Here is a 24,361-nt window from a genome sequence, read left to right as displayed (position 1 = left end):
AACACAAACAACTATGCATGTACTAGATAGACACTGTGTAAATGGGTGATAATCTCTAATGGAAGGCAATAGCAATGGTGAGGAGGTAGGGCAGATGGGAATCAGGAAAGGCCTGCTACAGAAAGTAGAATTTGAGATGATTCTTGAAGCCAGGAAGCCAAGATGGCAGAGATGAGGAAGAACACTCTAGACTGTGGCATAGTCAATGAAAAAGAATGGAATTGGGAAATGCAATGTTGATGAGTGCAAGGACCAACAAGAAGGCCAATGTTGCCAGAGAATAAAATACATGAAGGACAGTATGGTGCAAGAAGGCTGGAAAAGTCAGAAAGGGCCATGTTGTTAATGGCTTTTAAAACCAGAGGATTTTATACTTTGTCCTGGGGGCAATAAGAAGACATTGAAGCTATTGAGGTAATGTAAGAACAGAAGTCAGGAGGGAGTTAGGGGCTAGATAAATAGGTCTGATCACTGAACGCATGGGGCTGCTGAGATCACCAAACAAGAGAGTATAGAGATAAACCTAAGAGGGGCCACGACAGAACTTTGCTGGACACCCCGGAGTATGACATGTATAGAGATCCAGCAGAAGAAACTGAGAAGGAGCAGTCAGAGAAGTAGGAAAAGAACCAAGGGAAAGGAGAGTAACAGGAACAGAGAAGAGAGGATCAGGAGAAAGGGGTGGTGGACAGCACCAAAAGCTGCAGAGAAGTCAATGAGGATGCAGATTGAGAACAGGGTATTGGGTGTGGTGATTAAGAGGTCATTGATAACTTTGGAGAGAAGAGCTTCAGTGGAATGAGAAGGTTGGAAGTCAAATTGTAGAGAGGTGAGAAGAGAATGAGAGGAGAGGAAGAGAAAATGCTTATTAGAGATGGACTTCTCAAGGAGGTTAGCCATAAAAGGCAGGGGGTGGGGTAGAGGGATTGAGCTAGTAGGGATGGCCAGATCAAGTGAGAATTTTTAGGTACCACTGTCTTTCGGCTTCTCTCTCCCTCCTCTTTCTCCCCCTGTCTCTCCTATATCACTTTTTTCTATCTCGATCTATTTTATCTGTCCATCTGTTTTATCTATCAGCCCATACTATCTGTCTGTATCCATCCATCTATCCATCCATCCATCTATCTATCTATCTATCTATCTATCTATCTATCTGTCTACTTGAAACGAATGCGGACTCTTGACCAGACTCATCTTGATCTGACTCTTCTGATATGTTCTGGTATGGGTTGGACTAGTTGGCTTCTTAGGTTCCTTCTGACTCTGAAGCTCTCTGCTTCTGTAACATATCCTTAGGATTATTTGGGACCAGCCCTACTCTACCAAAATGATTTCCCTCCTTTAGAGTGACTCTGCTTATTCCCCAAATGACCCTGAGCTCTGGAGCTTTTGGACTTTATGGCTCCTTCATACCAAGGCTACCTAGGCTTGCTGTGTTTGCATCCTACTTGTCATGTTGGACCCTTTGCATTTGCTCACCTCATGTTTGGGGGTAGACCCTCAGAGCCCCATACAGCCGCCTAGACCTACCCTGGTGTCATAGCAGTTGGGGTCAGCTTTCTCAGCACAGCACGTCTCTGTCAAGGAGACAACTTCATCCACTAAAGCTTTGACCTGTTCAAAGGTGCCACTGGGGAATTTCCTGCTGTACAAAACAAATGATCTGGGGAACAAAGAGGAGGAAATCTTAGGTTATACACTATCAAATAAGATTTTTCTTATACTTCCAATAAATTGTATTGAAATAAACCTGTGAAAAATCTATGTAGCCATTTCACCCAGAATTACCTACCTTGTGGCTTAAGTGAGGAATGCTAGACTACTTCAAATTGTTTCCTGTTTTAGGTCAAGTTATATTAGGAAAAAATTTCGACCTTCTTTCTTTTCCTTAGAGCTTCTTTGCCCATCCTTTGTCTCCTCCCACCCCACTCCAAACTCAAAGCTTATTGCTTCTAACCACTTCCTCCTCCTCCTGCTATCATTTTTCTTTCATGAATATAATTTTCTTCAGGACCCAAAGGGTCAAACCAGTAACTAATCTGGGATCAGAATTTATTCCCAAAGGACACTTTGCCATTGACCTTGAGCCAGTGCTAGGCCTCTTTCATCCAAGGTGGGAATTTCAGGACATATTGGGCAAAGATAGAGATGATAATTTGGGGAAACACGGGTATTCTCTTGCCTTTAAATTATTTCTTGGATGTGCCCACTTGATCCATTGGGCTGATCTCACAATTCATCCCTGACTGGATCAACCTACCCTTGTTAGAGCAGACGTGGTGTGTAAGTAAGTATGCTCTGATATACGTACAAAGATTGGAAGTCATCTTTCCCCAGATTGGCGAAATCCTTGCAGACTTTAGATTTTTCATAATCACGCCCTGCAAAAACAGAAGCAAGAGAATCTGTACATTTCCCCTTCTCTATGATTTGGGTATACCACATATACATATAAAATGGTATTCTTCTTAACTGTGGGTTACAGCCTCACATGGGGTCACAACCCACAGTTTAAGAAATGCTGAAAGGCTCATGAATGGAAAAAGTTTAAGAAGCCCTGTTCTAGAGAAGCAACAGTGCTATTTGTTCACTCAAGGGAATTCAGAATTTCTGACTAGGGAAATAGGATTTATCCCCCAGGAAAGAATTCAGTTCAGAGGAATGCATGAGTCACAGAGAAACAGTATGACCAGCAGGTGGAATTGCTCTGGAAAAGAAGATATCCTATCCCCCAGAGAGTCTGGCCCCAGTGGGTGTTTGGGTTACAGAGCCCTGCTGGAGGACTTTGAGGTGAAGCATGGGGACAAGCGTGTAAATGTAAAGGAAGTAGGCTTTGCCCTATGGGAAATCAGCACCCTAGGGTAAAGCCCTGTTCACCTGTACTAGGTATCCTAATCCTGACCTGGGTTCCTCAAGGCTCATAAAACACTGCCTAGATTGTAAAGTGTAAAGGCAAGGGGAGGTTCCTTTTGGGAGCAGTGCTTAATAAATAAGGCAGTAGCATAATCAAGTGATAACTACATTAACTGGAAGGATAGCAAAGCTCCCTTTATAAAAAAAAACATATTATCTTGCATCCTGGTAAAGTCAAAGGGTTACAAAGAAATATTTCAAACATCCCTTAAAGTACCAAGAGGCAAAAGAAGGCAGGGAATCATATTAATTAATTAATGCTTTGTAAGAGATAAAACATTATACATGAAAAAGAAAAAATTAAGGGGAGATAAGATAGTTCCCTTCAAAATTTGTAGGGAAGTCATATGAAGGAAGAAGCAGACACAAAAGACAGAATAAGGAATAGGGATAGGAAGAAAGAAAAAGCCATTTATTAAGTACCGGCTATATGTCAGGTGTTGAGCATTACAAATATTATCTCATCTGATCCTCATAATAACCCTGTGAGGCAAGTGCTGCTATGTCCCCATTTTACAGTTGAGAAAACTGAGAAAACAGAGAGGTTAAATGACTTACTCAGAGTCACATAGCTAATTTGAAGTCAGTCTGAATTTGAAGTCAGATTTCTTGACTCCAGGTCAAGCATTCTATCCACTAGCCCCTTAGGCTGCTTAAGAGGGAACTAGGTTTGACATCAATAGAAGAAAGAATGTTCTAAAAATTAGAGTTCTCCAAAAATAGAACAGTTCTCCTGAAGTAGTGAGTTTTCAGTAATTGGTAGTATTCCAGTAAAGATAAAATGTCTGGGATAGTGTTGAAGGGATTACTAGTACATTGAATAGGAGGTTGGACCAGGGCATCATTAATGACCCTTTCTACACAAAAGTTCTTTGGTCCAAGAAATTCATTTAGAGACAACTAAGAATGACTGCATTTATTCACTTTGTAAAATAAATATTCCCCAAGCAAACCCCAGAGTTACAAAATTGTTTGTCCTAAACTCTGGGCTACACAATAACCTAAAAAGATTCAATTCCTTTATGATAAGATTTGGATTCCCCTCCCCCCGCCACTCCCACCCACCCCAAGTTCTCCCTGTCTACCTGAGAGGTCACTGAAGGGAAAATAGCATAAAATGCCAACTCCTCATCTATTTGCAACAGGGCCATATTTACTTGGTTTAGGAAAATCATCAATTAACCAAAGGGACTAAGAACCATCATTTCATTGGCTGGCCAATTTCTAGGTTGCTTTTTTTACTCTTATTTTATTTAAGGATTTTTCTTTTTTTCTTAAAATAACCTCTTAAAATAAAATTTATTTATTAATAATATTCATGAATAAGAGAGGTGGCATCGAGTAGATAGAGTCTCACCTTTGACGGATATTGGTCATATGACCTTGGCCAAATCACTTAACTATTAGCAGGACTAGGCAATTCTCTGCTGACCTTCACTGATAAAGGGAGTTTCTTCATCAGAAAGTTCTCTACATTAATGAAATCATATCCTTCACGAGGAAAGCACAGTTCATGAACACAGGACAAATATACCCTGTTAGCCACAGTCTCAGTGATGTTCGAAAGCAAAGGGTCAGAGAGAAGGTAGAAACTTCATATAGTCATTTCATATGTACTATTTGTAAATGGTACATTCAAAATTGAGTAAAACATTCAAATATGGGTAACAATACTACAAAATTACGTCGTCAGAAGGATCCAGAATAGTTTCAAATATGTATGAATCTATGTACATATGTGTGTTTGTGTGTATATCATACATACATACACACATGTTATATATTTATATATGCAGAACATAATATATTTATATTTTTCACATCTATATATATATAGACACATAAAACATGCACATACAAAACCAACATATATGTACAACTGTGTTTGTATTTTTTTGAATTGAACCCAGAAATTGCAGGTCTAGTCCGCATATAACCACTAATAAAATCTCTACACTATATTTAATATCAATCTTTTTTCTCCACAAAAGTACACAGGAATTCACTTCTAGTTCTATGTAGAAGACAGAGGATTGTGAGGAAGGAAATTAGTTTATATTTCAAGATCAAGAGTGACTGTGAATGGTCTGAGCCTTCTGGATCTATATACTTATATGGTGTGTGTGTATGTGTATTTGTGAGATATAGGGAAAGGGAAAGACACAGATAGAAAGACAGAGACAGAAAGACAAAATAGAGAGAGAGAAAATAAGAGAGACAGAGACAAACACGGAGAGGAAGAAGACAGAGAAAGAGAGAGACAGAGAGAGAGAGAAACAGAGAGAGAGAGGGACAGAGGCACACATACACACGGACAGAGAGAGAGAGACAGAGAGAGACAGAGAGAGACAGAGACAGAGACAGTCACAGAGAGAGACAGTGAAAGAGAGACAAAGATAGAGACAGAGACAGAGAGTCAGAGACAGAGATAGAGACAGACACTGAGAGAAACAGAAATACTCTTGGAAAATCAGGATTAAAACTGGAAACAATTGCTGCTGTAGTAATGACCTTCAGAGGGCGATGTTGCATCATTTATCTCTCAGATGTGAGCCAGGACCCAGTTCAGTAAAGAAATATCTTTGATTTAGTTTGCTGCATGAAGAGGTGATGTACAGATTTTAGGGCCAAGGACAGATGCAACTTAATGAAATATTGTTTTTCTTTAACAAAATGGAATAGATATGTTAATTGTATAGTACTTAATGACTGATATTTGATACTATTTGAGTTCTTCCTATTGATTTTTCAAATGCACATTACAAAAGAATAGCTAAAGAAATGAAACCCCCTTGCTATGACCTTTGGCTACAAAGTAGGTGGTCTGGACTTTGACTTAGTCACAGTAAATATCACATGAACCTAATGTAATGCCAGAGTTTTCATACTAATCTACCTCCAATGTTTGCCTGTCATTTATTAAACTACATTTTGTAACATCGTGTCCTACTTTGCTGTAGTTTTGTCACAGATTAAACTAGATTTGGTTTTTTTGTATTGCCTTACCATGGGCCTTTTAAAATCACCTTGGCCTTCCCCCAATTCCCCATCCGAGTGATGACATCACTCAGATATAAACGACTGAGATTTTCACCAACCTAATTTTAAGAACTGTCATAGAGAAGTATCATGAAAAGTATTTATTGTTGTGACTTTTCCCTTCTCAATCCTTGGGTACCTAACCTCACCATGGCATATGGAGAGTCAGAGCACCTGGAATCAGGGCCAAGCTCAAACACTTCCTTCCTATGTGACCTTGGTTAAGGAGCTAAACACCTCAGGGTTAACCCTTCAGCATTCTCATCTGTCAAATTAAAGAGGAAGCGATAAGCAGGGTGTCAGAGAAGTTGTTTCCCACAGACTTTTCCAACCAAGATGATGAGACAAATGTAAATAACAGAAGCCATGAGAAATGCACAGAACTGCCCTGTCTGCTTCAGGTCAGTGCTGAAGGACACAGAAGCTTTGGAAAGGACTAAATAAGCCCTACCTTGGCTACTAGGCTGCAAAAACTGATGACTCTGGCTTTTTAGAAGGGAATGACCTCTCTCTCTCTCTCTCTCTCTCTCTCTCTCTCTCTTCTTCTTCTTCTTCTTCTTCTTCTTCTTCTTCTGCTTCTGCTTCTGCTTCTGCTTCTTCTTCCCTTCTTCTCTCCGATTTGGAGATTATATCATCATTATTTGAGACTAATCCTGGAGGAGTAACTGCTCTCACATGGTACCTTGAGCAAGGAAGGCTCATCTTGGTGAGCTTGTGCCTGGACCTCTGAGTGCCTTTGTGTTTCTATCCCTGATTGTAGGTGACTGGACAGTAAGAGTGAGATAGATGTGTCCAGTCTTGGAGGCAACCTTGTGGGTGCAAGATTCTGGGTCACTTGGTCAGAGATGATTGTAGGACAGGGAATCTCTCTGTGCTCTACATTGGAGAAGACAATGGTCTTGTCTACCACAGACAAAATGATGAGCCCACAGTCTTGTCTGAGTTTCCAGAAGGCACAGGAATGTTTGGACAATTCAGAACTGAGGTTAAATGAAAAGTGTCCCTTTGGCAGTCCTATAAAATGTTTTGTGTTTTGCTTTTTAAAAATCACTCTCTCAAAATACAACTAGTTATTAATTCTTGGTTAATATGTTTTATGAGTGTCTTTAGTGTTTTCTTTTTGTGTGTAAGAAATAAATCTCTATTCCATATTGAAAGGAATACATTTCAATTTTGGGGAAATCCTAGAAAGGAGCCAAACCTAAGACTTCAGAGAAACATGGAGAACACACACAATCAATCAACAGAGAATAGGTAAAAACAATATACATACAGAACCAAAAAAACAATACACACAAACACCCCACCAATATGAGCTGGAAGAATAGGAAGAAAAAATAATTCTAATGACCAAACTTGACCCCAGAGAAGGATGAAAAGATGTTCTTTCAATGGAGACAGGGGTGAGTATGGATGTAGAATGTTACCTATACTGTCAGACACAATTGTTCACTTTTGCAAAATTGTCTTTTTATTTCTTTTTCCTTTTTCGCTTGTGTTACAAGATTTGCTGATTAGGGGGAGGTGTATATCTAAAAATAAATATGGTATTATGCAAAAACAAGATCTTCAAATTAAATCCTCAAATGGATATGTGATTTTCTCAATTTTTATATTCTTTCCAATGGTACAAATAACAACTCATGCCTGCCTGCCTGTCCCCTGGGGTTCTGGGGCACTTCCTCCCATAAGCTCCTCAGAAGGGGTTCTCCCCATGTGCTAGAGGCCTTCTTCACTTTCTCCTGACATTTTGAGATTACCAGTAGAGCTCTCTGGCTGTCTCACCACCTACTTGGCAGTGACAAAATTACACTTGTGCTTTATGAATCTCATCTTTGTAGCTGTGAGGAAGACAGATTAGAGAATAAAAATATAGGTTGATCATCTTTGAATCAATTCTCCAGGAGGACAGGACAACAAAAAAACCACAGATTAAACTTTAGCATCTCAAAGTGATATTCAGTAGACTTAGACCAACATGATCTCAGATTTTAAATGTCCAGAACTTGATTATGTCAAGAAGAAAATTAACCTTTGGGGCAGAAGACTAGGGAAAAGGGTCTTCCAGGCTTGCCCCTCTCTTCCCTTTGAAAAGAAGGGCAGGGTAAGCCTGGAGGTCTCTCTCCTCCTAACCCATTAACTCTTTTTGTTCCAAAGACAGGTTACAAAAGAAAAGATTCAGATGGTTTATACATACATATACATATAGATATATATATGTATATATATATATGCACACATACATACATACATATACATATATATATATATATATATATATTGCTCTGTTTGTAACAAAGATGGTTATATCTTCAGAACTAAAGAACAAATTGTCCTACCCAGCCATAGTAATTAGGACATGTACTAATGTACTTGTTATAGATAAGGAATGCTCATAAAAAGTGAACATTCATCTTGGTTATGGACTCTGTTATGTAAAAGACGGGCACTTCCTTAACTTTGCTTTTGTCCAGTCAAGTCCAACTTTTCATGACCCAGGGGACTTTGTGCTTAGTTACCTTAACTATAAAATGGAGATAATCACACTGCCTACCTCCCAGGTTCTTGTGAGGATCGAATGAGATGATATTTGTAAAGCACAATGCCTGGTATACAGTAGGCACTTAACAATTGCTTGTTCTCTTCCTTCTCTTACAGTAGTTCAATATTATACTCATTAGTAGATGGAGGCAGACAATCATGACAATAAAAATCTTCACTTCCTTGTCAGTCTGAATGGACGTGGATATTTTTCCCCTTAAGCCTATGATCATACACATAGATTGATTCATACTATTTTTGTTATGGTTGCTTGTTCTGATTTGTGATTTCATTGGTGTGGTGTAGGGAAGTTTTAGTGAGAGAGCTCCTTCAGCCAACACATGTTACAGTGGTAGGGAATTTCCTGAAGGTAATGGGAAGCTTGAGTCATTTTCCCAGGCAGTATATACTTATATATACCCAGGTCCTCCTGAATCAGACATTGGCTCCCTATGACTTTATACCATCTACACCAGAGATGTCAAACCAGTGGGCACATGTCCACTACCACATATGGCCAGTGACACTCCAAGTATGGGCCTGAGCCAGATTAAAATATAATTGGCAAAATTTAACAAAATAAAAATACGATAGAACTAATTTTATTATATACAAAATTTTATTTCTTAACTAGTCTTCATGATGAATTTCAAGGCTCTGGGAATATAGGATGAGTGATGAGTGGGAAACTAAGTGGTTTCTCTAAAGTCTAACCCTGACACTGTCCCTCTGTTCTGTTAGTAAGTCATAATAAGCAAGTGGTAGAGAAAGTGACTGGTTTGTGATTTCTCTGACACAGGAATTCCAGGAGGAGAAAACTCCCTATGGCAATAGAAGTCAACACCTTTTTGACTTACAGATTTGGAGTTTCCTAGAGGATGAGAGTGACTTGTTAATGTCATATAGCCAGCAGTACTTAAACCTAGATGACTCCAAGGTCAGCTATCTACCCCACCATGCTGCTTCTCAACCTTGAACAAATTTTTGAAAATTCCTAATTATAGAGCTTTGTCCTCCTCCTTTTTGTAAGGGCAGTGGGGATGGTTTTGTAAATAAATCCATTTATTGCACTCCACTTAGAGTAATTGTTTTATGGAACCCATCTGCATTTTGTAATCTTTGCTAGGGGATCAAAAGCATTAGACCTACAGTCTCCTTGGAAGAGATAAAATCTCCCCTAATTTCACAAGGACGAGAATAAACTGATGCCCTGGAAGTATCCTGGGGACTTCCAGTATGAAAGATAACAACTTTTCTTTTAATTATACCTTTAAACCAACTCAGAATGAAAACTAAGGTCCTGAGCTTAACTCAAGGGCATAGTAAGGTGGTTTTAGGCAGGTCTAATTATTAAATTAATGCAGCATAAAACCAGTTACATTGTATAATCAATAAAGTAGAAACCAATACAGTAGAAACTTAAGATAATATTAGTTTTGACCTTTTCAGAAACTCTCTGCGAAGATTTTTTCCCCAGTTATTTCTTACACTTCAAATTTTAACTGTATTTATTTTGTTTGTTCAAAAACTTGTACAAAAAGGGCAATGAAGTGGCTCCATGGATGAAGTACCAAGCCTGGAGTCAAGAAGACTCATCTTCGTGAATTCAAATCTAACCTCAGACACTTGCTAACTGTGTGACCCTGGGCAAGTCACTTAATCCTATTTATCTCAGTTTCCTCAACTGTAAAGTGAGCTGGAGAAGGAAATGGCAAACCACTCCATTATCTTTGCCAAGAAAACCCCAAATGAGGTCATAGAGGGTTGGACATCACTGAAAACCAACTTATGAGTGCCAAAATGTGATTCCTTAATATACGAACCTGATGAGAACACATCTCATACACTTTAAGTGAAGAAAAAGTCCTAGATCAACCAGAGAGATATTACATAGGAAGAGTGTTCAGAATAGTTGAGCAATATTGGTAATGCTGTGGGTTCTCTATAAAATCATGGAGCTATTTCAGAACTAGACAGACTCAAGCAGTTGCAGAGGAGAGAGCAATCCGGCTAAAGCCCTGAGTAGCGATGCATTGGAGAAGAGGATCAGAGCCTTGGGCCTCAGTCTTGCTCTTGATCTTGATCTTGCGCTCCTTCCCCATCAACTCTTGACCTGAGGAGGACCTCTCCAAAGGACTTCCAATTTCCTCGCCACTGACCTAGCAACATTCTCAGATCAGCTATCAGGGTCTGTATCAGGAGCCAGAGAAATACTGGAAAGAAATTCAAGGTGCTTACCAAGAGTCTAACAGAAATATATGCCATAATTAAGGGGACTATCTTGAGGAGTCCAGGAAAAGGTCATCCCAGAGCTGTGAGCTACCCCTTTAGCACACGTGATCTCTTAGCTTGAGCCCATTTTTGTCTAAATCCTGTATTACTTATCGTAAAGTGCATCACAGACTTCTGGAGAAAAAGTTTTGTACTGACTACTTTTATTATGCGACCAGAAAAAATAAGTAATCTTTTCGGACAGCTAATTATGTTTGGCTAATTGATATCAACTGAAAATCAGAGCTCTGAAAACATGCGAACAGGGGCTCATGAGCTATAAAGAATTAGGAACCTCTGACTCTACCATTCAGTGCTACCCATGAAACCCCTAAGGGGTTTAGAGGAATAACCAGTCTTGCTCTAGGAGATTAAATTCATCAGTGAAAGTGAGGGTTGGGATAAGGATCCCCAGAGCTTATACAGCCACATATAAATATTGGAGTTCTCACTTTTGAAGGCATCTGCTGTAGAGATTCTCTAACTGGGACTTTTGTTAATTTTCTGATTTTTTTTCCTTAAAGAAGCCAACTCAGTTCTTTTGAGATGAATTTTACTTGTTTGAATATTGAAGTATTAATTATCTATTGTATCAATGAATTCTTTTTGATATTCGCTCTAATAGAAGTCTGAGTTTTGCATTCCTAAAATACTAGTACCTAAAAGTTTACCTAAAGTACACTGAAACACCTCATAAATGTTCATTTCTTGTCATTTCTTTTCTTTTTTTTAACTTTTAAGCAGATATAACATTTTTGCAATATTGCGATGAGTCCAAACAGCTTCTCTAAGATTCTTATGAACTGAAGGCTCATAGAATACGTTTTGTCTGCTGGCCCAGAAACCCTAAGTAACCTACCCTTTCACCCTTATTTTTGGAAGCCTGCTGCATGTTTGCAGCTGTTAGTTTCTAAAAGACTCTACTTGTTCTATTGCTGGGGGAGTTTAGAATTCTTTTGGGATTGCTCTTGCACTGGTTGGTCAGTGTCTCCTGGTAAATTCCAGGTGTCCTTTGTAGAAAGACCCAGAGGAAGTTTTCTTGGAACTCCAAGGACTCATTTGCCTATGACAAAATATATGTGTTTTAGGGGATCCTTGGAGAAATTTGGGGCTGTGCCTGTAGTTGTAGGGATGCAGAGGAATTCTACAGCATATTTACACGACTATAGGGGAGAAGTTTAGAGACAGGGAGGTGAAAGGACAAAGTTGCAACTCCCTCTTTATCCCTACCTCAGAGCCAGTTTGCAAGCACCCAGTCAAATCAGTTTGGTTTTTCACCTGAGGGTGAACAGATGACTTCAAGTTTACTCCAGACCCAAAATTCCTTCAAGTAGAAGGTGGCTTGGGAAACTCTGGAGGGCATAAACTTTCCTTCTGGGATAGGAAGATTTTTCTTTTTTCTTTTCTCTTTTTAAGTACGTCAATGACTAAACCCAAATGGTGCCGATTTTATCATAGCCCTTGGCGCCTACTGTGTCCAGAATGAATGGACCCCTCAGTGGGAGGGAGATGAAGAGGTTAGGTACTCAAGCTCCCTGGGGCTAGTGGAACTACAAAAGCATTAAACCAAATCAGTTTGGTTTGTTTTCTTAAAGGTCAAGGGGTAATATCCAGACAATCTCAGGTGCTGAGAGAGCCCCAGATGCTCTGGGACATCTGTAAGGGACCATCCCTATGTTCTGAGAATGGACTGCTTAACTTTTTTTCCTCCTTGATCCTTTTCCTCATTGTTTTGGGGTTCAGAAGGCCTTTTTTGAAAGTGGTAAGACAAGCATAAGATAAGCATCCCACTGGAACTTTGTAAAATGATATTTGTTTGTTAAATTGTGTCATCATATATTTGGAATATGGAAGAATGTTGACAAGATTTGACTTTGAACTCTGTCACACAAACTTTTCTCAAGACTCCTTTAGGCACTAGGGAAGAAATTCAGATTAGATAATGCATCACTTCCCCAAATTGCTTAAGGTCAGACTAGAATTTGGAACTAGGGATGTCATTAAACACATTCTAGTATGTTTGTTGAGGAGTGCAAATATTTGAACTGAGTGGAAAAAGCTAGGGAGAAAGATTGATGGAGTCAATCAACCTTATCATCCCACCCCAATTAAACTGAGAGATAAGCTACCTCCTGAGATCTTAAATAAGAAAATATCTCAACCAATCAATCATAAACTTTAAGACAACATACGATTATTACTATGTGTCAGGCACTGTGTTAAGCGCAAGATAAAAAAGAAAGGTAAAAATACAAAGTCCTTTTCCTCAAGGAGCTGAGAGTTTATGAATCTTTAGACAGATGGGGAACCTGAGGAACCTGTTTGGTCACTTGAGGAATAGTACTTACTATTCTATTGAGAAAGGAATTCAAAGGGCTCATGATGAAAAATGCCATCCACCTTCCAAGAGGGAATTGATAAACAATTAAGTGCAGATTGAAATAGATTTTCTTTCACTTTATTTTTTATATATATATTTTTACATCATGGCTAATGTGGAAATACGTTTTGCATGACTTCATATGTATAATAAGTATTGTATTTCTTGCCTTCTCAACAGGTGGGGAAGGGGCAAAAGGGAGGGAGAGAATTTGGAACTGAAATAAAAATCTTAAAAATAAATACATATGAAAATATAAATATGTATAGAATAATTATATCTATATATCTATATTTATAATATCTATCTAGCTATCTACCTATTGTGTCTAATTGTAGCCATCTCTAGAGTGAGGGCAGGGGTGGGGGAGAGGCAAGAAAAAAAAACTTACATGTAAATTTTGTTGTCTATTTGAAAGGAAGAGCAAGTTGTGCATAGCAGATTTGCAGTTTCATGTACAAAAATCTTTTTTCATTATGCTATGCTATGGAAATACTTTGTTTTATTCCATAAATTAAAAGCAAAATGAAAAAACAAATAAAGAAAACATTGGGGAAAAAACACTCTTCACCTTCCTTCAGGTAAGGTACACAGGTACCAATTCATAATCTCCGTAAAGGCAAGAATCACGGCTTATACTTCTTAATACCACCTTCTGACTCTCTTCTGGGCCCATAATCTGAGTTCTTTATTTGTAAATTCAATTTTAAAAGAACTACGAAGAACAAAATGTTCTCTCTCTCTTTTAAGACATAGAGATTCTATAGAATGCTGAGTAGAACTGTTTTCGAATCAGACTAAGGTTATCATTTGAATAAGAACCTGCAAAGGTTTATTTCTCAATTGTATGCCACTGCCAAAGTATATTAAAGGTAGGAGGCAATCATCATTCCCCTTCAGGAATTTGGTTTCCTATTGCTTGCTTTTTTAGATTTAGATTTAGAGTAGAAGGGGCTGTAGAAATCTAATCCAAAAGGTCACACAAGTAATTAGCGGTGGATTTTGGATTCAAGCCTCTGTATCTAGGCTTACAGGACTCTTTCCATTGGTCCATGCTCCCATTTGAAGTTTTAGGCCAATTTTAAGATAATTTTTGGCAAAACTGAAACCTATTTCTGCTATCCAATGTAATGGCCCAATGGACCACTGGCATAATTGATTGAGTGCTGATCTTAGAGCCAAGACCACCAACAAGTCGTGCTTCTGACACATGCTGACTGTGTGCTCCTGAGCAAGTCACTTGATTTCTTGATGTTCTAAGAAAGTCCAGAAGGTTGAAAGATATAGAGAAGGTGCTGACCTACATTGATAGAGGAAGTCTCCTTGTCTTGTCGCTTCCTATACCAGCGAAATCACAGGTCTGATCTCTATTCCACCATAATTATGAACAACTCAAAGGTTATAAAAAAATTGCACTGGTTCAAATTTTAGAAAATTAAGCAATTGTAAAAAAATCCATGTATTTTACTTTATGTAATAACTGGGGTTCTTTTTAAAAAAGGCATTTGTTGGTATAATTTTTGTCAAGCAAGTGGCATTTTTAAAAAGTGAGTAATTTTGTAAAGCATTTAGCATAGTGCCTGGCAAATTGCAGACACTTAATAAATGCTTACTCTTCCCCCCCCCCATTCATCCATGATGAATCACCGCATATTGGCTAAATGTCTTTAGTTAACATTGAACTCTCATTCCTGGTTAATAGCTTTTGTTCTTGCAGATTCATCACATTTTCAAAAAGTAAGGTCTGTGATACTATAATTCTCTGTTGTAACAATATGCTGTTTCATTACTTGATTTGGGGTTTTTAGAGCCTGGATCTCCCGATATTATTCCAGCTGGACAAGAAGTAGCCACTCAGGAGTTAAATCTCACTATTGATACACACAGAAGCTTTAACAAGTTCTGCTTTTCCAATCTGAGGCACTTTGCTCCTCCTTAGGTAACCTGGTAACTTTCTGCTCCTCAAGCGGTGGAAAGGGAGAGTGGTTCATCATACTGGTGTGGATACCCAATAGGCTTTAGCCCTACTATAGTGCAGATGCCCAGAACTGAAGCAATCTACCAGTCTCAGTGTCTTCAGCAATGGGGACCACAGGCACGTGCCACCATGTCTGGGATGTGTTTTTCCATCATACACAATATTATCCTCTAAAGCTTATTTAATTCATCTAAACACTGAGGATTCTTTTTTTTTAGAATGAGCCCTCTTTAAAAAAAATAAAAACCTTGCCTTTAAATGGAAATGTTTTTAATAAGTGATAAATACTTAGTTTTATTCTGTGCTAAACTTTGTAATTGAACCTGTTTTAAGTGCCCCTGTGACACTGACATCATCTTTAGTGGAGTTAAAAAGAGATTTATAATAATTCCATTATATATGAGCAATGCCAGTAACACTTAGAGAGAGAAAACCACTCCACTCATGCCTGAGTGATATCAAACGGGAGTTAACTTCTGGCTTTTATTTCTGACATTGAATTTTCTTCAAATGCTACAAAAATGAAAACACAAGTATGAGAATGGGCAGATCAGATGTATCATCACATTTTAGACATGGTGAAAATAATGTTAAATTTGGAGTTACAATATCTGGTTTCAAATTCTAACTTTACTACCTGAGTTATCTTGGACAAGTCATTTAGCCTTGGTGTGCCTCAGTGTTCTTGTCTATAAAATGGGAGGGGGGTTATAACTAGATAAACTTTATGGTCTCTTCCAGATCTAAATCTGTGATCCTGAAGTTTCTTTTTCCCATAATTATAGAAGGTGAGAGATAACTGACATGTGCAGATATGTACAATAACTATTGTATGGTGTAACTTGTAGCCCAGGCCTAATAAGAGAAGGGACTCTCTAGAAACATATGGATCAAGAATAATTTAGTGAGTATCTGACCACAATGCAACTGAGGGAAGGTTGTATCATATTTTCTCATCCTCTCTCATTACATCTACTAATTTTAGGGAATTTTCTTAAACAAAGCTTAGGTGTGGCTCACCTCTAGGGTCTCTCGTAGGAAAGGTATTCAGTATGTTGTCTAAGGCAGTATATTGTATATTATATATGATATATAAGGTAGTATATTGCTTGGAGCAGCCTTCTTGTTCACTGGTGGTATCTTTATTGATGATACCCTATACAATTCATGTGTAGATTATTCTAATAAAATGTTATAAAGATATGAAATCAAGCTCATAATTGATAAATTCAGTAATGCCCTACTGTTATGCCTTGTCATGTTGTGGAGATGACTGTCAGATTTTAAAGGCTAAAAGAGTGAAGTCCAAGTACTGACAGAGTATACCATGATAGAAAGCCTTCCAGTATAGTCCCAGCAATGCTCTAAACCTACTTTCTAGAACCAGCCTCATTGAGTATGGAAGAGCTCATTATTAGTAGACTGGCCATTTGGTGATGAATTCTTTGGCATAACAGCTCATGTAACTGTGAAAAATACAAAATGGCCCTCGGTCTTATGGATTCTACCATGGTGACAGTGAAAAAGATATCAGTACTTATTATAACAATTACCCTAAATCAATAGCCACATGGAGACCAAAAAATCCTAAAGACCACATTAGTCAATAAAACTTAAGGGCATTTAAGAATGAAATTGAAAGAGAACAAAAAACCCCACAAAAACAACAAAAATAGGAATAAAACTGGGAAAGATTTGCCAAGATTTTTTCATAGCCAGCTCTTTCTGCCATTAAGAAGAGTGGAACAACCATATTTGAGCTCTAATATCAAAGAATTTTGATGGGCTTCATCTAACTCTAATCAGGGTTACTCCTATCACCTCTGGAATAACTGCTATAGTTAAAAAATTTATAGCCATGGAATTTGCTCCTGATAATGGATTTAATGAGTAACAGGATTTATCACCATATACTGAGCCAATAAGCACTTTCAATCAATAAATGTGCATTTTTACAGCATACTCATGTGCAAGAGGGCAGCTGGGCAGCAGAGTGGATAGAATGTTGGCCTGGGATCACAAAGACTTCTTCCTGAGTTCAAATCCTTCCTCAGACACTTACTAGCTATGTGATTCTGGGCAAATCAATCAACCCAATTTGTCTTAATTTCCTCATCTTTAAAGGGAGTGGAGAAGGAGATGGCAAACCATTCTAGTATCTTTGTCAAGAAAATCCTAAATAGGGTCATGAAGAGTCAGACAGGACTGAAACAACTAAACAACAACAACATGTGTAAGGCACTGTTCTTGGTACTAGGAATATAAAAAGGAAAAAATGTAATATTCTGTAACATCGAGGTACATATATTCTATTGAGATAATTGCCTAAAAACTGTACATAACTTAATCAAAAATACTTTATTGCTAAAAAAATACTAACTATAATCTGAGCCTTCAGTGAGTCATAATCTTTTTGTAGGTGGAGGGTCTCACCTCAATGTTAATGATTGATGACCGATTGGGGTGGCTCTGGCAATTCCTTAAAATAGGACAACAATGAAGTTTGCTCCATTGATTGACTCTTCCTTTCATGAAAGATTTCTCTGCAGCAAGCATGTTGTTTGATAGTATTTTAACCACAATAGAACTCCTTTCAAAACTGGAGTCAATCCTCTCAAATCCTGCAGCTTCTTTATCAATTAAGTTAATGTAATTTTTTTTTCAAAATTGTTGTGTCTCAGGGAATAGGAATGTCCGAGGAGAGGGAGAAAAATGGGGAATGGCTGGTCAGTGGAGCAGTCAGAACATATACAACATTTATTGATTAAGTTTGCTGTTTTATATGGGTACAGTTTTTGGTGGCCCAAAACCATCACAATAGTAACTTCAAAGATCACTGGTCACAGATCACCATAACAGATATGATAATAATGAAAAAGTTGACAGTATTGCAAGAATTACCAAAATGTGACACAGAGACACAATGTGAGCACATGCTCTTGGAAAAATTTGTGCCAATAGATTTGATCGATGCAAGATTGCCACCAACCTTCAAAGTGTAAACAAAACAAAACAAAACAAAACAAAACAAAACAGTGCAGTATCTGTGAAGATCAATAAAGAAAAGTGCAATACAACAAGGCATGTGTGTATATATGAATAAGCACAATCAAGCCTGTTTGTTTGATAAGCTAAGAAGGTTGAATAGAATCAGATGGTGAAAGCCTTCAAATACCAGAGAATTTGTATATTATCCTAGAGGAATTAGGGACCCACTGGAGATTTTTAGTAACCGGAGAGGCATGGCCAAACCTGTCAGTTAGGAGTATCATTCTGAATATACTTTGAATATAGATTGGAGAAGTGAGACATTTGAAGTAAGCAGAAGAATTATTAGTCATATTATATTGTAACTATTATTGGTATAATTATTGTATTAAAACTACTATTGTAATAGTCCAGGAAAGAAGTGATGGGGGCCTAATTAAAATGATAACTGTGATAATGGATGAAAGGGAATTGATGTTAGAAATGTTATAAATGCGGAATCAACAAGACTCAGGGCAAATAATTATATGTAATGAAGGAAGGAAAATGAAAATTGAAGTATAACTCCAAGGTTGAGAATTAGGGTAACTTGTTGCGCCTTTAACAGCAAAAGAGCAGTTTAGATGAAGGTTTAAGTGGAAAGGTACCAAATTCTGTTTTGAACACATTGAGCTTGAGATGCCAAGGGACATCTGGTAGGAAACATCTAATGGCTAGTTAGTTAGAAATGCAAGATTACAACTCAGAAGAGATACCAGAGCTGGAATCATCTGCATAAAGAAGATAATTGAGCCAATGAAATCATCAAAAGAGAGAGAATAGTTGAAGAAAAGAGAGAGACACCCAGACAGATTCTTGGGATACACTCATTGCTAGAGGAGAGTTGTTATTCTGAGCCATGTCTATGCTTGGGCTGCTCAGTGATTCAAACTTGAATGAAATAAAGCACACAGGGTTGACAGAATGTAACAAGAACAACTTTGCTAATAAAGGGATTAAAAATTGATTTTCTAAAGCATAGGTCTGACCATGTCACCCCTTTGTTCAATGAGTTCCAGTGGCTCCCTACAAGTTCCAGGACAAAACATAAATTCCTCTGTTTGGCATTTAAAACTCTTCAAAACCTGGCCCCTTCCTACCTTTCTGGTCATCTTACACTTTCCTCTCCTCTGCACCATCTACCATCTGGTGGCATTAGCTTATTTCTAATTGCTCTAACAAAGCACTCCATATTCTATCTCTGAGTCTTCATATTGACCATCCCTGATGCCCCCAGTGCTCTCCATCCCCACACCTCTGCCTCTTTAGCTTTCCTGTATTCTTTCGAAACTCTGCTCAAATCCCACTTTCTCCAGGAGTCCCTACCCTAGCCACCTAAATGTCCGTGTGCTTCTCCTTTCATACTTCCTTACATTTACTTTGTATATATCCTGTATGTACCTAGTCATTTCTATGTTCCTTCCCCTCTTAGAGGGGCATGGTCTGCTTTCTGCCTCTCTTGGTATCCCCAGGCCTTAGCACAGTGCTTAAACGCACAGTGAGTTTTTAAGGAAAACTTGTTGACTAATTGAAAGTTAAAAGGATTCAAAAGACTCACACTACTCCTTTCCTCCTCCAGAGTCACCAAGTCAGGGATGCAGTAAATTATTCCCGGAAGGTTTTAGAAACTCACGAGTATTCTCTGAAACATTTCCTGCTAAGACTGGCCTTTAATACTTAAGATACTGAAGAAATCAATAATCTTCCCAAACCCTCAAAAGGCCAGTTTAGGGTATTGGAAAGACATTAAGGTTAAAAATAAGGCCAGGGGAAAGTAAAGGGGGAGGTGGGGTGAAAAAGAAAGTAGAAAGAAAAGGCTCTGGCTGTGGCCCTGGCTGTGGCCTTAATCCAGTCCTCATCACTGCATTGCAATACTGCTTCCTTAACTAAGACCTCCCAGGGTTTCATTCACTGCCCACATAAAATGTATTCAGCTCCTATCACAGACATGGAGGGAGATCCATCAATGGACCAAAAAAGGAGGTGATAGGTAGGTAGCAAGAACACAAGAAAAGAGAAGGGATGTGGGCATATTTGTAGGCAGCAGAGATGGAACCTGAAGGTTTTTGCTGAGTGTAGATTTGCTTATGTGTATCTTGGTGAATAGCAAAGTAGTTTTTATTTTCGAACTGTTGCATTCTGATATTGCTCAAAAAAGTGTTTCAGGCCAGCAACTGATACAACTCTTCATTTATATAGGTGGTCAGTTGGTCTATACTGGCAGTTGAATTATATAGACAGTTAGTCTATATAATAGACTATATAATAGGCCATCTTGTTGGAGAAATTGTACAACAAATCAAGTCAGCGGGTCAAGGAAATATTGACCAGACCCTAGGACTGCTTTGGAAAGGCCAAGGTGAAAATAATACAGAAACAGTATCAGAAGCTTCCTTACAATACCCAAAGGGAAATTACCCTGTTGTTATTATTGTTGCTGTTTGATGCTGTATTTAATTAAAATATGACCAGTTGAATGGGCAATGGGTCAACCAGAAAAGACAATGTCCCATTCTCCAAGAAGCCATTGGAAATATGCAATTGCATCTTTTTTGGAGAGCTTTCATAGATAAGTTTGCAGCTATGACATCCTATCCCTTTGCAGATTCACCACTGAGCCCCCAGGCCAGGTTGTTAAATTCTTCTCTGTTTACTCTCCCTCCATCTCAGTGCCGGGGAAAGATGTCGGATGGCAAGAGCAGCTGGAAAATCAAGACCTTCTCTCTTGATGGCTTCCCTAAGTTAGTATTGCCCCAGGACTGCAGGGTTGCTTGATCTGATTTCAACATACAGTGGACTCCACTAAAAGACAGCAGGATCTTTGGGTAGCTCGTCTTTCCTCATCTCCAAACCACAAGGTGGTATTGGATCCTTTTGGATCTCCAGGGTCAGTCTGAAAATTTGGAGGCCAGAAGGGAAGGGAGACAGAACCATCTACTGCCTCAGGGCTTCCTGAGTCCTTCAGAATTGGACTATGTTTGGATGGGAGCAGCAGGACAATTTCCCCAGAATTTATTCTAATCTCAGTTGAAATACTTTGATTGGGTCCAGGAGTGATAAAGATGTTTTTCAGTTGTCCTATCAATTGGCATGGTTTAGGGTTGGGAGAAATCCCAAAAGACCAAAGTTGCTATGTTATCATTGACTTGTAAACCAGGGGTTTGGTGCTCTAAGGTATGACAGAATAATGTACTAGAGTCCATCCATGGTGGGGAGAGGTGGTCAGAGCTGTCATCAATGTTTACACTAGACTTCATTACAAGTAAATATAATTTGACATGATTTATATGAAATGAGCAAACTATAGTACGGTTCTTTCATGGTAGTCAAGGATGAGTCCTTAGCCTTATGTCATATGGAAACTCCCCCCTCCCCTATTGCCAGCCCTTTGGAAATGTTTAGTATTGAACAGGTACAGAGATTGGTCTGTGATTTCACTGCTATAGGGAACCATCTGGTGAGGAAACATTCTGCTCCAATGCAGGTCTATCCCTTCTCTTCAATTTGTAGTCTTAGAGTTGTCTCATGCGCAGAGGTTAGGCGAGCAAGAAGTCAGTCAGTACTTGAACGCAGGTTTGCCTTATTTTGAGCCCTGCTCTCTATACACTCTGCTATTCAGACTAGAGTTATAGAATATTCTGGTGTTACTCCCTGGACAATTGGGGCTAAAATGTCTTGGCATGAAACCAACAAGCGTATATTGAAACAGTAGATGCCTGGGGAGGCCTCCTATTACGTAGGGTGTACCTTTCACCCACAGTTATACTCTCTAGACTGTTTCTTGAGGTTTGGGGGCCATCCTAATCTGAAGTAACCCCAAGAGATTTTTTCTGATCCTAGACCTGGGCGTGACAACTCACAGAAAAGTGAACCAATTCTGGGATCTCCAGAAAAGGGGCAAAGGTCAAGTGTTGTAATTACCTTTGTCTCACAACAGACATCAAACGATACCTTGCCTCTGTCTTGCTTCAGTAGTTACTTTATTTTGTATTACATTTTTGTGGAGTATATCTTGATTCTAGACTACCAGCCTTATGGTGTCAGGGACCCCCAAGCTGATTTTCACTTTATGTCCACTCCCAGCCCCTAGCATGGTGCTTTTCCTAGGATAAGTGCTTAATAAATATTTGCCTAATTAAATTTAATGCTTAGAGGACTAATGGGTGACTCCTGAGGCAAATTCAATTGACATTTCATCTTGAATAGGTTATCTGAAGTTTTATTCAGCAATTTTGCAAGAATAATAAAATAATTGCATGACTGACAAACCAGGATGAATGCAGATCTCTCAGTAAGTCATAAGAAAGCAACTGGAAATAGAGAATAATTTTATCAGTCGGAAATAAGTTTTTTCCTTTGTATGCTTTTAGTAGCATCATTTCTACTAAAAGTTTAGAAATAGTCCGGAGGTGAGGATATCATTCAAAATCTATTCTGAATATTTGTGAATATATGTAAATAAACATACATATATACACATACATGTGTATACACATACATGCAAACACATGAGTGTATTATATATAATATATATTATGTGTGTATATATGTGATATATATATATATATATATATATCATAATTGCATTTCAGTTCAAAGTCATCAATTATTTTAATTTTGGTCCTAACCAGTAGCTAACATGTATGTAGCACTTTAAGGTTTTAGGGTTACAACTCTCTTTAGCTCATTTGATTTCCCCCAACAGACCTAGGAGGTAAATGCTATCATTATCCCCAATTTTCAGATGAGGAAACAGAGCCCAAATGAGATTAAGTATCTTGTCAAGGGTTACACAACTAGTAAATGTCTAAGGCAGGATTTGAACTTGGATCTTCCTCATTTCAAACTATTCTAACTATGGAATAATTACAAGTTGACTTCAGAAATTGAACATATTTTCAAATGGCCTGCACTCTTTGTAAAGGTTTCATCAGGGCACTGAATCTTTCCCCCTAGAAATACTATCTAGATTTCTGGGAAAAAGGACCCAGATGAAGTTGGTTCAAATTGCCATTTGAAAAAATACTTACCATCATCTTTGGATCATATTTTCTACTACCCATGTTTGCTACCCACTCCACCCCTCAGAAACATGAAATTTTTAATAATGTATGTCAATCTGAGACTCAAGAAACACATTGTTATGTTATAGGTACTCTGTTAGCCATCTGTGTTAATTTCCATAGTTAAAAGCCATGCATTTGACACCATTCCTTACTGTCAAAGAAATAGAAAAAAACCCACTGTACAATCTGATACTTTGCCTCCAATACCTTACACAAGGCACACACCCTAATTCCAAAGCTTCTAGATATTTAAAAATCTATTCAAGGACTGGTTGTGTTTATCTGAAAAAGAGAAAACACATGGCTCTCTGTTACAATTTATTTTAGATTTTTTTTTAAATAATGGAATATGTGCATAGAAAAAATTTCTAATACAGGATCACAGGTTTAAAAATCTTACCTCTGTGTTCAGCATGAATAAATGTTACAGAAAGTAGCAAAACCAGGACTTTCATCATTCTTAGACTGTTTGAATTCATGTTGATGCCACAGGGCTCATCACCTCTATGAGAGGTCATCTCAAAAAGTTATTGTCTCCTTTTCGATAAACTTTCCACATATGATATGAGCAAATCAATTATTAATCTCTACACAGAAGCAGATGGGGGTGGGAAGCATCCTTGGACCAGGAGACATTAAGTCATATAAGTGCAAATAGATATCTAAGAGGGCAATGGTGGGTAAAATCTATAACATTTTAATCATTAACTTTCTCAAGCCAAAGCAAACAGAGGACAGACACTTGGGTTATTCTCTGCAAAAAGATTTCTTTTCTGTTTTTAAAGGTTGATTTTATGTGATAAGTGGGGATGGTCCTACCTAAAGCCTTTATTAGGAGTAGAGCCTGACTCAGGTCAGTTCCCTGATAGTTCAAATTCGATATTAGAAAAAGAATGAGACACTTGGAGGTCATTTGACAGCTAGCAGAAGGATGTTGACTTAGCCATAGCAGGAGAAGAACATTCTACAGTGATAGGTATTGATTACACCAGCTCTTAGGCTTATATATGGTGCACCCTTCCCAATCCAGCTAGGTAAAACTCCCTTGCCTGAGTTGCCCATTGTGATCCACCAGCCAAGCAACAGAAAGGGTGCATGGAGCTTTGCACCCAGGCAGCCAGAAAGTGATATTAGCAGTCTGAGTCT

General features: G+C 38.3%; 1 protein-coding gene across 1 annotated transcript in view; it reads right to left on the bottom strand.

The window, feature by feature from the left end:
• The window catches only part of GC (GC vitamin D binding protein), a 58,342-nt gene extending 34,566 nt beyond the window's left edge, over positions 1-23,776 (bottom strand). The window contains exons 1-3 of the mRNA XM_036762961.1: positions 23,616-23,776; positions 2,312-2,381; positions 1,531-1,663 (exon numbers count right to left, since the gene is read on the bottom strand). Coding sequence (XP_036618856.1) covers positions 1,531-1,663; positions 2,312-2,381; positions 23,616-23,733 — 321 coding nt within the window. The 5' untranslated portion in view covers positions 23,734-23,776. The remainder of the gene's footprint in view (positions 1-1,530; positions 1,664-2,311; positions 2,382-23,615) is intronic.
• Positions 23,777-24,361: the final 585 nt, after the last annotated feature.

This window comes from Trichosurus vulpecula, chromosome 6 (genome assembly GCF_011100635.1).
Source record: "Trichosurus vulpecula isolate mTriVul1 chromosome 6, mTriVul1.pri, whole genome shotgun sequence".
Lineage (NCBI taxonomy): Eukaryota > Metazoa > Chordata > Mammalia > Diprotodontia > Phalangeridae > Trichosurus > Trichosurus vulpecula.
Note: the sequence above shows the minus strand (reverse complement) of the source record. Positions and strands in the feature narration are given on the sequence as shown.